Source organism: Pelecanus crispus, chromosome 1 (assembly GCF_030463565.1).
Source record: "Pelecanus crispus isolate bPelCri1 chromosome 1, bPelCri1.pri, whole genome shotgun sequence".
NCBI lineage: Eukaryota > Metazoa > Chordata > Aves > Pelecaniformes > Pelecanidae > Pelecanus > Pelecanus crispus.
The window spans coordinates 33406350-33422528 of record NC_134643.1 but is presented as its reverse complement, the minus strand read 5'-3'; the positions used below and the strand labels follow the sequence as shown (position 1 = coordinate 33422528).

Below are 16179 nucleotides of genomic sequence, written 5' to 3'. Positions count from 1 at the left end.
AAAGTAAGTGTACTTGTAATTCCTGCAAAAAGACTTATTACTGTCAGAAGGATGAGCTGCTTTACCGTAAATAAAATGTGTAACTCATCACTCCCTGTCTACAATTCACAGACAATAGGGGTTGTTTCTGTAGCTGTCTGCAGTTATACAAAGACAGAGGATTTTCATTCATTGTGTGGGCCAAGAGTTGTTTGTCAAACTAGAGTCTTGGGTTCAGGGGAGATGACAAATGAGATATTCTGCACTGGGAAAGCAGCTTGGAATTAAAATATGAATGCAATGGCTGCAAAAAAATCAGGCATGGCAGTGTAAGAACTGGATGGTGACACAACTTTCCTCTACCTAATGATCATTAAATTTTTCATTCCAAAGTGAAGCCCTGAAGGAGAAAAAATACACTTTCCGTTTTCTTTCCACCTGCCCACCACCCTCCCTCATCCTTACTCAAATTATCCTTCTGTCCAGTCAAGAGAGCCATTGCAAACCTCCTATGGCATCCAAGCCATGATATAAATTTGGCATTCCTTTTCTTGTGCTACTTTCAATCTCTTCATTTAACCTTACTGTGCCACAAGTTCCCAGAATAATTATGAGAATCCGATCCCCTTAACTGGAAAGAGCAACATAAATGTAAACAACTTATTACATAACCTATTCATACATATTTCCATACTGTGAAGTAGAATACACTTCTTTCATAAAACACACTCAATATTATGCAACCTGAGATGAATGATTTGGTTTGGGAATAATGGTGGTAGCAATAACAACAACAATATTTCCAAAGTGCAATGCCAAAGTATATTTTTTTGTTCCACACATTGAAAATTAGCATCATTAAATGATAGCCTGAACACTGATGAGAGATCAGTTTGGACTGTTCATCATACTTCTTTCACATGAAAGTGAACACTGAGCCAAAGTGGGAGGAGCCCAGAAATTAAGTAAAAGCTTGCAGTGGTGCCAGTGGTGGTTATGATGGTGATTTTACCTATTTTTTGAGGGAATCATCTATTAATCAAAATTACGCAGCATGGTTCAAATGAAAAAGCAATGATTCTGAGAACACCAGAACAGTTCATTTCAACTTTTCAGAAATGAATAATTTATATCTTGCCTGCTAGCTTCATAAAAAAGGAATTCAACAATCTAGATTCCTCCCTGTCCCACTCAAGATGTGTATCCCACTCAACATGCTACAGGATAAGACTCAAAGTCTGACTGCATGTCTCAATGCCTATCTCATTAATTCTGTGAAGCAGAACTACAGAGATGCAGAGAAGTGCATCCCATCATGCCTGTAACACTGCAAATAGGGAATCTTCCTGAGAATTGCGAGAGATGGGTTCAAGTGTCTGCTCTGAATCCAACACTTGTATCTCCTACATGTTTCTAGTTCCAGCAACATGCAGCACAAAAGGAAGCAGTATCAGAGCTGCCACCCCCTATTTAGAAATTCTTCCTATACCGTCCTATAACCACATTTCTTCCCAATTCCTTTTTGTTTTTAATTAAAAAGAAAAAAAAAACGAATAGGAAATAAAATATAATTTATCCTGAAAAAAGCGGAGGCTGGTCTAAGAGGATCCTCCCTCCTGCGTATATTGTTACTGAGGCAAAGCATCAGTTATTTGAACAGGTCTAATTTCTACATTAATTATTTTTTAAGTTCAAAGAAATCTGTTCTACAGAAACTATTAAACAAGATATAAGACTTAGGAAGGGACTGGGGAACCTTCTAGTTTTAATTTCCAAGTTACTTTAACGCAAGTCATATACTAGTTCTGGCTGTTGGAGGTAATTATATACAATAGAGCTACGTATACTACATGTTCTAGAAGAGAAATATGATTTAAGGCAGTAGGCCTAGTATTTTTAACTTTTTACTCTAAAAATGTAACAGATTTTCAGGTCAATATGTCAAAGTCTATTTCTTAGACATCTATCTCTGAGGTTTCAAAGGACAACTTAAATGAAAGACAAGAGCTGAAATTATTAATATTCTTAGTATTTAGAAATGCTGAGTATGTGATACCCTAATTCCACAGAAAAGCACTTAAATGATAATTTAGTATGGTGGCATAATGAATCACATTGATAGGACAATTCTGTATACCTTGTAGCAATGCTATCTTTCATAAAGCATTCAAAGATACTAGTAGTTTAAAAATACTTTCATAATTGATGCATTTATGTTAAATCTTGCAAAGAAAAATATATTAGCATGCCCTGTGTTCAGGTAGGTGCCTCCTCAACTGCAATTAAGTGGCACAATGATGACATCCAGTGGTTACAAGGATAATCTTAGCTATGTTTTCTCTAGGGGTTCCAGTTTTAACGCAACTGGAACTTAGTCTGCTCCTAGCAAAAAGCAGAAAATTTTAAACAACTTCCTCCATAACAAATACAGAAATGAAGACACCCGTTTGTCATCGAAATTAACCTGTAAATAAATTTTGACGATTCTAGTAGTTGATGTGGAATCTTTCAAGCAACAAGGAAAGAGACAAAAACCAGGTAAAAATTCTGGCCTGTTCTTTTCTGTATTTCTTGATGCCTAGTTCAGGCCCTCCAAGTGCTGCGAACAAACCTGCTGACCACACACTGACAGGACAGTACCTGCTCCCAAACCCTGTAGCAGACATTAATAGCATCCCTGGTTTCCTTTTATTGTGACTGTTTTCTGATTAGCCAAGCTTTCTAACAATCAAACACTTTAAAACCTATCGACCTTATTACTTCTGGCATTACTCTTACCTGTTTTGGCATCTTTCCACTCTTCAGATAGAAAGGTTTTTGACTGGATAGTGTATTTAGAAATAGGGCTATGATTGTCTGTTCCACGACTCCAGGTAAGTGCTACAGCAGTGTCTTTAATTTCTTCTACTCTTATACCTCCGGGAGGGCCTGGAGGACCTGAGGAAAAAAAAAAAAAAAAACTTGCTAATTCAATTAACAAATTAAATATTCTAAAAATGAAAGTTCACTGACTTTCCTACTTGTATTTATCAGATACAAGGCTTTTGAGTCTCACTTTCTACTTAAGAACAGACTGAAAATGTATATATACATTTTAATACTCTGCAGAGTGATTCAGAGGATAAATGCTCTTGCATCTAACAACTACCAAATGAAACTTTCATGACTCCTGTCTAAGTAGTAATATTAAGATTTTCTTAAGTAAAAAAATGATACTTTGAAACTGTTGCTACTCTTTTTTCAAACAACAGTGAACTCAGAAAAAATATACAATATCTTCCTTCCTAAATTCCACCTAATGATGATCTTATTGGTGGCCCACCCTTAAGCTACATTTCTGCTTGCGCCATATTGGCCTTGACTACAATTTAGATGGAAAATCTTGTAACTGATATTGGAGAAAAATCATACCTTGAAAGACATTTCTATAGACCTCTTCACATTTCTCTTGGCCTTCATATTAACCCAATGTGGAAGCCCACTGTCAAACTTCCTACAGACTACCATAACGTAGAAAGCAGAACTAGGCAACGTTTCTTTACAGTTCTACAAAAGCCTTCCCACAACAAGAATTTAAAAAATTCATGCCAAAATGTGGAATCCACTATACCCACTGAACTAAAAGCAGTCTTGCAAACTACATAGGTGAAATCAAACAACCTCTGTGCACCAGAATAACCCTACAAAGATCACCAACAAGGAACAGAAGCACTAAGCTGTCAAAGGGAAAACATTTTTCACAAAACAGCCATTCCACATCTGCTCTTTCAGTCTCGATCATCAAGAAGGACTGATAAAATAATTTCTAAGGAGTATTTTCTTTTTCTTCAAAAGGCAGATACTTGCAAAGATTAATTTCAAAATTCATAGCTCTAGTGAATATAAAAAGTCATGAACTAAATACAGATGTTGGCTTGATGGCACATTACTATGTTCCCAACATCCAGCTAAATCGCTACATGTAGAAGTTGCTTGTCCTAAACTAGTTCATAATCTCATCTCTATGCTTTTCAAGTATTAAATACTATTTCTACTCAAACCAACTACTTAAAAGAGCTATAACTGAGAAACAAAATAGCTATAACAGCAATTATTCTCAATCCATGCATGGCTTTAAGTTTGTTAGTTGTACTTCAGATCTGAAGAGATAGGCCTGTTCCCCAAACCTGCCTGTTCTTTCCAGGTGTATCACTAAACCTAATAAACAGTATTACACCTCTTCACCAAACCTCATCTGGTTTATTTCTGAACACTATGAACAGACAAAAACTGCTGGAGTGAATACTTGCATTTTTCTAAATGCATTTTTAAATATAAAAAATTTTCTTCTAATTACTACTACTCCCACACCTCTACTTTGTGTGAGCAACTTTTTTATTGTTGCTGAGCTGTGCCTTGTTCCCCACAAGAGAGGCTGAAATGTGCAGATCAACAGGCACAGGTGATTTTTTCATAGACTAGAAAACTAAGAGTGTGATGCAGGCACACACATATGTGAGTGTAGGAATCTTCATCTGTAAAAGACACCACAATGTTCTGTAAGCTGTGCTAAAACCTCTCAAACTTACAGTAACTCTGTAACCCAAAGCTTAGTACTTACTTACAAACTTGGCCTATAGATATTTTCATTCTTTTCATATTCACTGTTCCAGTTTTGTTATTATGCTTCTGTTTTATATAATACATAGTTATGTGATATGTATTAACTACTGTGTAAAAACAGAGACAACGCATTAGAACTATTGAGAAGTATTTTCTGATTCCATTTGCAGAGATAATAATATGCCAACATGATTCAGGTAATTATCCAACAATCTGATTGAACAAGTCCCAGAGCATATTAAAAACACCAACAAGAAATAACAGGTTATATTTCTCTGCAGTATTTACGGAGAAACCAAAACAAAAACAACTCAACAAACAGAATGCAACAACATTTCTACATCAGATCTAAACACAAAGTCTGACAAATGTATTTTCAGCTCTTGAGCTCTTTATCTTCTCCATAAATATGAGCAAAAGGAACCAAATGAAATTAACTGAATGAAACAAATATGCTACCATATATTGTTGTTCCTCTGCTTCAATGAATTTTTCCTTCTAACAAGCAAGCAATTCCATTCCCAACTCCATAAGTATTCAAATTTAGAATGGTTCCTCAAAGAATATATATGCCACTGCTTAAAAAGAAGTAAGCGTGATGACTCTACACAATCTACTGGGCTATGGCCTATGACTTTGACAATCAAATTCCTGATTGTTTCTTCTCCTAAGAACCAAGAATAGTTCCCATTTAGTATCCTTGGAAAAATGTACATCAGTTGACTACTGGATTGCTCATAACCAACTTCTATTAAAATTCAAATCTTGGCATTGAAAACTAGTCTACTAATTAGATGTCCTTGGACCTCCCTTTCAAGGTAATGACTAAATACATCACTGCATGTGAAAACAGCCTCTTACTCTTCACAGAGGATGCAAAAAGTAGAAGCTGTTGCTAAGAGCTGATTTTTAAGATGAGGGTTGCTAGTCAACTTTCCACCCTGGTAACGTGCATATTTGCTAGCCCAGCTCTAAGACTCAGGTAGCTAAGGCCAGAGAGACCCGTTCTCCTGCAAGACTGTTCACTTCAGAAGCCCTCAAGCTGGAAGGTCTGGAAAGGTTCATCAGTCCCAAGATCTTTCTTTCCTTCATTCTTTAGGAGATACCTTTTACTGCTTCTCACCTCACTATCAAAATCTCTGAAAATGGTATGTGTCAGGCAACAAACACCAAGGGCCAGCTGCTCCCTCAGGAAAGCTGAGCCAGGATCCACAAGTAACCCCAGGGTTGGCAGTGCCTTCAACAATGGGGCACAGTTCCGCAGGGTCTGAATATAGTGGGCAGAGCCTGGTGCTGATATGACAGTCCTAGATACTGCAAGTAATGAATCAGGTGCATCCAGATCACATTTGCTTTGACGTTTCATCCAAAACTGGTAACATTTCACTGGCTGTTAATACCCATCAAAAATTAAATACAGAAAGATTCAAGTCCACAACATCCTCAGATGACAGAAATTCAGAATCAAGGCACAAGCTGTACTTCAGCTGCTATAGAGCTCTATAGTTTAACCGGAATGTGGGGCAAAACATGACAGCAACGCGGCTCCAAGTACAAGTTATATCTGCTTTGAATTGTCAGCATGACAGAGCGTTAGCACTTCAGAATGTGTTACAACTGGCGGCACAAAACAGAGTAAAATGCCTAAAGGAGGTGAATTAACTCACGTTATTGAAACCATGCACTGTAACAGATCTTGTAGGATATACACCATATGAACAAGCACAGTGTTTTGTGCCCACAGTAACACTTAATAGACATGAATCAGTTAACAATGGAGTGACAACCTGAACTACAAATGTCCTGGTTTCTATAACTTGAAAACTATAAATCCTTTTAGTGTAGGTCTAGTAGTATACACAATAATTTAATCCATAAAGCTTTATGAGAAAACAGAATTGGATTCTTAAAACTGTTATACAGTGGATACATTGAAATGATACCTAAAATCTATTTTTAATAATGAACACAGAATTAAACTATCTAAGAATTACTTCAACATAATGAAAATACCCATAATAAAAAAATCTTTATTGCTTTTCAGGAAAACACATGCTCAGTTAGACATCTAAATATCTGGAATAGAATCAGTACCCTGAGTAAACTTTAAGGACTTTACATACTCATGCACTCCTCATTTTAATTTCTGTCATTTCTTGGTGAGAAACTGTGGTGATGCATTCCCCCCCCCTCCTTTTCCCTTTCCCTTCAATCGCTTTGCGACCTCAGGAATTCCAGACTGCGGCCTTTGTGTAGTGAGTTAGTCAGTTAAGCGCCCTTTAATTGTACCAGAAACTCCTACATGGCTGAAGCAGAGAGCAGTCCTGTCCTTATCAAAATCTCCATATTATGGCTAACGAGGGGAGCGAGAACAAACAGCTGCCCCTGACAGCCTTGAAACAGAGCGGTATCATCGTTACTGGAATTCCAGCAACTACCGACCCGAATTGTGGCTCAGAAGGAAATTTACTGGTGACTAAAGCCAATCATCTCACAATCCTATAAAAAGCAGTCCTAAGTGAGGCCCTTTGAGTTCTCCTGGACTGCCGCGGGCTGCACCAGCATCTCCCTCTGAGTAGGATGTCTCTCAGAGCTAGCAAAGCTAGCAAACTCTCAAAGTTGCTACAATCAGAGGTCCATTGCCAAAGACTGACAGTAGAGCCTGGGCTGAAACCCTTCACTCCTCGAGGCTCAACCCTCGCCCGTTGAGAAATGCCAAGACGTTAGACGTGAGTCTTTCACTGAACTCAAGGGGAATTTTTAACAGGTATACCATTTTTATATATGTATTCATGTTTGTGTGTATGCATGCATGAATCAGTATAAGTAGTCTGTAGATGTACAATTTAATTTCAAAGTGAGTCTTATATTGCTGCAATATCCTTATTCCTATAAACCATTGACCAAGTCTGAGACTAAGATTGGACCTAGCCACACCTAGACTCCTCTCTGAGAAGTTTAGAAAGCAAGGGGGTCTATTCTGAACCTCATGACTCAACGGGAGGGTCCTCCTTATCCCCTGCATACATAATCTCTTTGTGAATCATTCCAACTCAGCGTAACTTAATTTTCCTTTATGCACTTCCATGTACTATTAGAGTGAACTTTGCCATCTTCGAATCTGTAACTGTCACTGTTTTGATCAATTTTGTCTAATCACTTTGTTAATCACTGATGACTGAGTGCTATTAAAATATTACAACCAAATCCTTCGATTTGCTACAAGTAAATTCTAAACTGCTCCTAAATCAAACTGTGTAAAGCCACTCATTCACAATAAATTAACATAATCAGCAGGATTCACAAACCTGCATTCGTGACAGAAACAAAACACTCTAAACAACCAGAAACACTCTGCTTATCTAGGTGGAAACCAGTAACATTTCGGTTTTACCTGGTGAACCTTACCTCTTACCACAAGGTCAGCCGAAGCCGAGGAGTTGTCAACAATCGTCTGAGCGGTGCATGTGTACCTCCCAGCGTGCCGCAGCTGAACATTTTTAATGAGCAGCTCACCGTTGGATTTAATCTGTCACAAAAATAGCACTTAGTAAAGCTGGTAAACATCCCTGTACAGCTATGTGATACCTGTCTACACATCCCTCCCAACTGATATACAGCAGTTGCTATTTCCAAAAAGCAAGTGCTTACTTTGAACATGGATCACTCTCAGAGATACATCTGATTTATATGACAGCTGTTGAAAGCGTCCTGTGATTCCTGAGGAGCTGCTGCTCTTTACCAGACATGAAGAAAACAGATGTCTTAGTAAATGGTTTTTTACAAGCCAACATCTCCCTTTTACTTTTTGAAGCCCATACCTGAACATTAAATTTAGTCAAGAGTTTTTTCATAAACAGCAGTCAGATGATTTTTTTGCACCATGACTTGCTTTTTTATGCACGTTTGTATGATAACATGCCATGGAGTCCTACTAACAGAGCAGGATACTGTTTGGCTCTTCCTTTACAAGCCTAAAGCAGTATGAACATTTTCATTGCAGAGAGGCTACAATCACAGCCTATATAAAGATGCACCAAAGAGATGCTAAAATGCAGCGACTGTGAAGAAACAACAATGTTCAAGACTTGCCACAGGTCCTTAGAGGAAAGGACAGCCCCGTTCCGCGCAGCGGTGTTGGCCATGGACAGGACGATGGCAGTAGCCACGACCCTCGTGGCAGGAGGCTGGGCTGCCGGGGCTCGGGGCCAGCTCCCAGACAGCACGGCCCAGGGCAGCCCCTTCCTTCGGCGACCCGGGACGGCGCGCACCCAGACAGCACTGCAGTGGGGCCTCGGCTGCCGTTGGGCCGAAACGCTGCCTTCCTGGCCCCGCCAGAACTGCAGCTCCCGTCACGGCACAGCCCAGCCTGGCCGTGGGCCCTGCTGGTCCCGACCTGCTGAGCGGCCAGCTAACCAGCGAACTTCCCAGCCCGCCCACGACCCGGCCTCCTCCGGGTGGACCTGCCCAGCCACCCCTGGGCCGTGCCGGGCCCTGGCTGCCACCACCAGACCTGCCCCGCTCCCCTCCCTCGGGCCCTGTGGGCCGGGGCCCTGCCAGGCCGGCCACGCTCTCCCCCCGCTCAGCTCCCGCTGCTCCCTGGCAAACGGCAGCAGGACCTCCAGGGAAGCAATCTACCGTTCAGCGGGGCTCATGCACTCATCATCATCACCACAGACCTTAATCCTTCCTCAAGACTCTTACAATCATAGAATCATAGAATGCTTTGGGTTGGAAGGGACCTTTAGAGGTCATCTAGCCCAACCCCCCTGCAGTGACAGGGACAGCTTTAACCAGATCAGGTTGCTCAGAGCCCCATCCAACCTGACCTGGAATGTTGCCAGGGATGGAGCCTCCACTGCCTCTCTGGGCAACCTCTGCCAGTGCTTCACCACCCTCATTGTAAAAAATTTCTTCCTTATGTCTAGTCTAAATCTATTCTTCTTTAGTTTAAATCTATTATCCCTTGTCCTGTCCCAACAGGCATTGCTAAAAAGATTGTCCCCATCCTTCCTGTAGGCCCCCTTTAAGTACTGGAAGGTCGCAGTAAGGTGTCCCCGGAGCCTTCTCTTCTCCAGGCTGAACAACCCCAACTCTCTCAGCCTGGCCTCATAGGAGAGGTGCTCCAGCCCTCAGATCATTTTTGTGGCCCTCCTCTGGACCCGCTCCAACAGGTCCATGTCCTTCTTGTGCTGAGGGCCCCAGAGCTGGACGCAGTGCTCCAGGTGAGGTCTCACCAGAGCAGAGTAGAGGGGCAGAATCACCTCCCTCGACCTGCTGGCCACGCTGCTTTTGATGCAGCCCAGGATACGGTTGGCTGCCTGGGCTGCAAGCGCACATTGCTGGCTCATGTCCGGCTTTTCATCCCCCAGTACCCCCAAGTCCTTCTCCGCAGGGCTGCTCTCAATCCCTTCATCCCCCAACCTGTACTGATACCGGGGGTTGCCCCGTCCCAGGTGCAGGACCTTGCACTTGGCCTTGTTGAACCTCATGAGGTTCACACAGGCCCACCTCTCCAGCTTTCACCAATGCTAGACTACTGGGAAAATACACAGCTACGTTTTCAGGCGGCTATAAGGTGCACGATCCGCTGCTACCTGCAGTGGTACAGATAGGCAAACTAAACACAGTGTTTCTGTCCTGTGACACTTCTCTGAACCCACTGAGTAACTACATGTGCACCTGTAAAACAAGGAGCAGGACAGAGACTGCCATACGCACCACAACTATTCTTAATGAAAAACACATTTTAAGACATCTGTATACATGTTTAAAAATAACCTACTTGAAATATTTTGCTTATCTACCCTGCATTTTATTCCAGAAAAAGATTAGTAGGGCTATCGGGGCTACACATGTGTTAGTCTTAAAGGTATTTCAGAAAAAAACCAAACATCCTCTCCAAAATATATCTGATTGCTTTCATGGAAGTCAAAATGCTACAAAAGATTAACAGATGGATTTTATACCACACTATACCAAAAGGGGCAACATTCAGATTTCCTAATTCACTGCAGATTGCTCAGAAATACAATTTTTTTAAAAAAAAACCCAACAGTGAGATAACTCACTTCAATCCTGAAACCTTCACGTGCAGGAACAAAAGGAAATCAGATGCAAAATGGTACATAAAAAAGAAATTGCTAAATATTTAGGTGTAAGAACTAGTGCTATCGTCATAGAAGGTTCTAGGGAACAACAAAGACCCTCAATACAATCTCAAATATTATGGGCTGTCATTAGTGTCTCTGCATTTAGACATTCTGAAGAAATGAAATAAAGCTATGTCATCCAGTTTATGTTTCCCGATTGAAAAGGAGAGGGAAAAAAAGTAAGGTTAAATCTTTTCCAAATGTTCTGAAACCAGAATGCCAGTTTAGAGTCTATATTTAGGGGAGATGAAAATAGCCAGATAAAACTATCCTTTTCCTTTCCAAATTCCAGCAAGGATTTTGGATGCCAGCTTCTGCTGGCATAAAATTCCAGCACAAACTGAAATCTGTTAACACCAACTTTTTTGGTCCAACATAAGAATTCACATCTTTAAGAAATTACTGAGGTAAACTGGTGATTGGATAAAAGGAGAATCAAGCACACATGAAAGAAACTGCTTCATTCTGGCTAGCAATACTTCAGCTGGTTGCCTCATAGGGTCAGAGAGAAATGCAGGTTACACTGTACCTTTTCAATTTTTGAGTGACACAAGTGCTGTTAGCAATGATCAAACAGATTAGTTGGATCGGCGAACCACCCAATGTTCTTGATATATTTCTGGCCATTTCTCTTTTAGTTATTATTAACCTATGTCCATGTATGTGTGTGTGTATATATATACACACATATACATTTTCACACTTCTCATTCAAGACTAATGTGACGGGGCTTTTAATTTAATTTGCCAAAGTGCATGCGGGATACAGAGACGAGGTGAGTCTGGGACAGTGGCATTTCTGTGCAGGTGCCCCCCCAGTCTATCCATGAGAACTCCAGGGGGACTGCCTTTGAGGACAGCATCCTTTGAAACTCTGTGGGGATTACTGTACAAGCGAACACTGGCTGGCTGGCTGCCTGACTAACCACATGTAGGCCTTTTTGTCTAAGGCTTTTGTCTAAGTGGGCTAAGTAACGCTGTCAACGGCTTTCAGGAAGAAAAATCAGTGGGAGTGTCAGTACTTCTGTGGTAGCAGAGAGGGCGGCTACCTGCTCCTCTGCCCTTCAAAAAATTACAATAAAGAAGCTGCATAAGTTCAAACTCCTTGTGTTTTCAGTTTCTGGTTTGGGTTTTTTTTTTTTTAATTTTGTTCTTATTGGGTTTGGTTTTCATAAAAGAGACAAACAGTTCTCTATTTGAGTGCTGTGTATAAACCTGTATTTTATTAACACTAAATGTCATCCTCGAAAGAACCACACTGCCTGTGAATCTCTGATCATTGCTTGCACTTTGATCTGCAAATAAACATAAGCAAAGGTTGGGCAAAGCAGTAAGGTTTAGAAAAACTGCATAAACTTAGAATTCTCATAATCGTATTATTACTTCAATAACAAATGATTACAAATTCTGAATAGTTTTAGTACTCATTAATTCCTATGTTAGCACTTTAATTAAAATACTTTATTATATTTATTAATGATGTGCCCATATACTTGCTCTAACATTAATTTCCCATATGGGAAGTTGGTCTTAAAATCTAAATTATGAAAAACAGATGGAAAAATGTAACATAATTTAAAAATCAACAACCCATAGATATGGTATTGTATCTCATTGGTTCAGAAGCTCTCCTGGAGCAAGGTTTTATGCAGTTGGTGATGAAGCTTTCCATACCTCAGAAGAAGGCTAAGTTCTTGGTGGTAAAAGAAGAGCTTACAAAGCAAATAAAGAGCATGGGCATCAGCAAATTCTGTCCACAAATTAGATATGAATGCACTGTATATTTTCATTCAAAAACCTCAGCTTGGCTAAGTTCAAAAATGCCTTCCTTAACTCAGAGAAAACTGAATCACAGACTGGAAATAGTGATAGTGGTACTCAGGGATGTTCCAAGGGTATCTGTGGTTCACCACCCAGTTATTTACCAAGTTTCAAGCAGAGACTTTCATCATATGAGCCCTATATTTACGCTTTAATAGTGATGTCAAAAATAGCACTGTATGACCTATTTCTGAGATTCACTGTTCTCTTTTGACTACCACCTTTGCCAGTGCACTAAATTGCTGAAAGCCATCAGAACGTCCACCTGTGTGATCAAAAATCATTTACAGGAATCTAGTCTTTTGACTGGAAGTAGTATCTGCTTCTGTTGGGACCTCAGAGACAATAAAGGAACTTATGTTAGTATGAAGCTAGCAAGTCCTTTGTAATAATAAAACTAACTTGGCAGAAATAGAAGAACCTGGTGATCAGAGACAGAGTAATTTTTTCTTTTAATTCAGGTTTGAAAACTAGACATCTGAGCTTCAGAAGTGTTTAATACACAGTGGAGGTAAGATGATAAGAGAATTGATGAGAAATAATGTGGACGAGATGGGATTCTTGGTGATGAGATCAGCTTTTCCAAAGCTAGCAATAATTTAAAACATCTTTTTCTATCACCTGTACCTAAAATTATTAACTCTAAGTGAGTTCATGTGAATTGTTTCATTCCTGCCAGTAGAGGATCTGCTATGTGGTAGATAGAAGTAGAACAGATACTCCAGCAGCTGTTGGGGAATGTTAATGTAAATGTGATTATAGCTGTTTTCCTGACATTGAGATCAGAGATGACATGGGGACAACACCACCACTGCAGCTCTATTGTCTCAATCCTATTCACAGGAGAGCTTATCTCTCTTTGTTTTATAAGCCATGGCTGGCATGAAAGTTATGGGTAAATAAAAAACCCAGCAGGATAATGATGACAGAGTCATTCCCACTGAAGAATCTCTTCCTTCAGTGAACTATATTTATATGTAAAGGAAGTACAGTACTAATTCTACCCCTGAAATGTGGACTGGGAAATATTTCCAACAAATATATTATTCTTCCCCATTCAGCATACCGCTGAGAATGCCTGAGGACACTGTGCTTTGTACCAGTATCCCTGTGGTAATATGCTGTGGTAATATGCCCTGTTATTTCATTTCCAACAGCAGAAAAAGCCTAGATACTTGCTCACTTATACACACGGCTCACAACTTTACGGCTGATGACAAAAATTCACAGTACACTGCAAACTACACTTCTCTGAGCAGTGGTCACACCTGGCTTTCTCAGCTCCTGCTACATAATTAGGGAAGGATTTTTGTAGTTTGTGAAGTCTCACAAGCACATAAAGTTACAGTCAACTGATTTTGCAGTGTATTTTTTTAATTCTAGCACAGAAGTTGGCTTATCTTGATCCTCTAAACAGACTACATTTCTTTGTGCTGGAAATAGCACTGTGGATTAATAACAGGTTTCCTTAAAGGCTTCTGTCAGAGCTAACTCCTCGTTGGCTTCACCCTCAGCACTATGTCTTCTGCTTTCCGTCCCCTCCTTGCTTTTAACCACTGACTCCATCCACCTCATTCCACGCTCACTACATTACTATTAGGCCCTAGCCTCTAAATTTTACCCGAAACCTAGCCAAAATATTAGACTTCCAACTCACTCATGTCTAAAGCATCTCCCTAATACATCAAGGCACTGAAAGCAATGTATGGAGACAGTGCCTTTGGAGAGTCCTGCGACTCTTTTTCAGAAAAAACCAGCAGCTCAGCTGATTTGGTTGGCCATGCTTCATGAACAATCACCTGCCCCCTCAATATATTCAACAAATTGTACTGAATGAGCTCACTATGACGCTGTCTCCCACGTTTTGTTCCAATCCATACACAGCCTCTTCTTCCTCGTCAGTTGGTAACTGAGCTTTCCTATCTAAACATTTTTCTCTAATTTTTCAGTTCTCTCCCTGAAGTTTCTATTGATTTCCTGTCACATAGCTGTAGCTAGACTCCACAGTCTGCAATGAGGATTACCAGGGGAAGCAGTGAAGAAAAATGAAAATTAAAATCTTTGTATCTTTTCTGCTGTAGAGAACTGTGGAATGTGCAAAGAGAGATTTATACAATAAAACTGTCTACTCAGTAATATGTTGAAGCAGGAGCATGCAGTAGAACACCTTTGCCTACCATGTCCAGCCAAGGAGCTGCAAATTATAATAATTTACAAAAACCAAGCAGGTATTAAGCTATACTCCTCTAATAGGGTTTTTATAGTCCAACTTATTCTCTGTGGTTTACAAAACCAGCTCTTTTAGAGAACTTTCCTTTTTGGCAAATGCTGTCTCCAATCTAGAATTCATCTCACCTACTTTAGACATCTGTAGCATGGATTTTGGTAGCTGAACAAACCACCTTTTACAGACAAAGTGAAGAAACAAGCCCTTCCATGTGTGATTTACTTTCTATGTAAAGTAACTGTCTGGCCACGCATCTCCAGAATATTATGAATGTGGTCCTAGAAGACTGCAAAGCTCTCTGTACTTTGGAGAGGGATAAAGTAAGTTGAGTAATATTTGCATAAGGAAAAAAAAGCTTTTGAGAATACAGTGAAGTCCACACTATTGAAGGTTAACTGTGATGGTTGCAGGGACACCAGAACGAGTTATACACAGACAGCTTGGATTCAGAAGCGACTTCAAAGCTGAATAGAGCCTGAGCTACAAGCCCTGCAAGTTCTGTGCTGAACATGTTTGGCTGCATTTGTGCCATGACCCTGAACCTATGAACACTGGAAAGCACGCTGTGGATTCAGCAGGTCTTAATTCCTGCTCAGTAACAGTCATGACACTGAGGTGTGCCAGCACCGTCTTGAAAAATGCTCCTCATTTTGTGAGAGCTTTTTAGTTGAGTGCAATGCTATGCAATGTCCAGCATCAGTAAAGACACCTTTACTGTCCTGTGAACTCCCTGGAAAAGATTCCCTACCAATGCTGTAAAAAAACTCCATGATTTGGTAAGGTAAATAATTCCTAAGTATTAAAATGAAATGATTTGTCAGTTCTCAGAGTGTTAAAATTCCTTTTGATGGAAATTACAAAGAACAAAGCATAAAGTTCCATGATACACCTTCTAAAATGACCTCATTCTTGCTGGTACCCCAAGCTTTGGTCCAATACCTTAACTCTTTATTTCAAACACTGGAGCTTCTGTTTGTGGTGAAAGGTGCTGATATCCCATTAGACAAATAACTGTACACCAGCATATAAATGTATTGGCTGAGCGAAGTACTGCTGCCATCTGCTTTCAATACTCAATATCATCTTTCATACACTTCATTTAACTGTATTTTTTTACACAACTATATTAAACCATCACAGAATCACACAACAGTTGAAGTCAGAAGGGATCTCTGGATGTGTCTTGTCCAACCTCCCTGCTCAAAGTGGGTTTCTCAGAGCCTTCTTCAGTCCAAATATTTTTAATAACTTGATGGATGGAGACTCCATAGACTCTCCAGGCAACCTGTTCCAATGTCTGACCACCATCACAATGCAAAATTTTTCCTCATGTCTAATTGGAATTTCCTGGTTTTCAGTTGCTGCCCATCACCTCTGGCCCACTCACTGGGTGCTAATG

At 40.2% G+C, this 16179-nt stretch overlaps 1 protein-coding gene across 1 annotated transcript in view; it reads right to left on the bottom strand.

Moving 5' to 3' along the window:
- Nucleotides 1-16179, bottom strand: part of CNTN1 (contactin 1) — an 81929-nt gene that overhangs the window by 24753 nt on the left and 40997 nt on the right. Inside the window, exons 13-14 of the mRNA XM_075727868.1 lie at nt 7990-8110; nt 2758-2916 (exon numbers count right to left, since the gene is read on the bottom strand). Coding sequence (XP_075583983.1) covers nt 2758-2916; nt 7990-8110 — 280 coding nt within the window. The remainder of the gene's footprint in view (nt 1-2757; nt 2917-7989; nt 8111-16179) is intronic.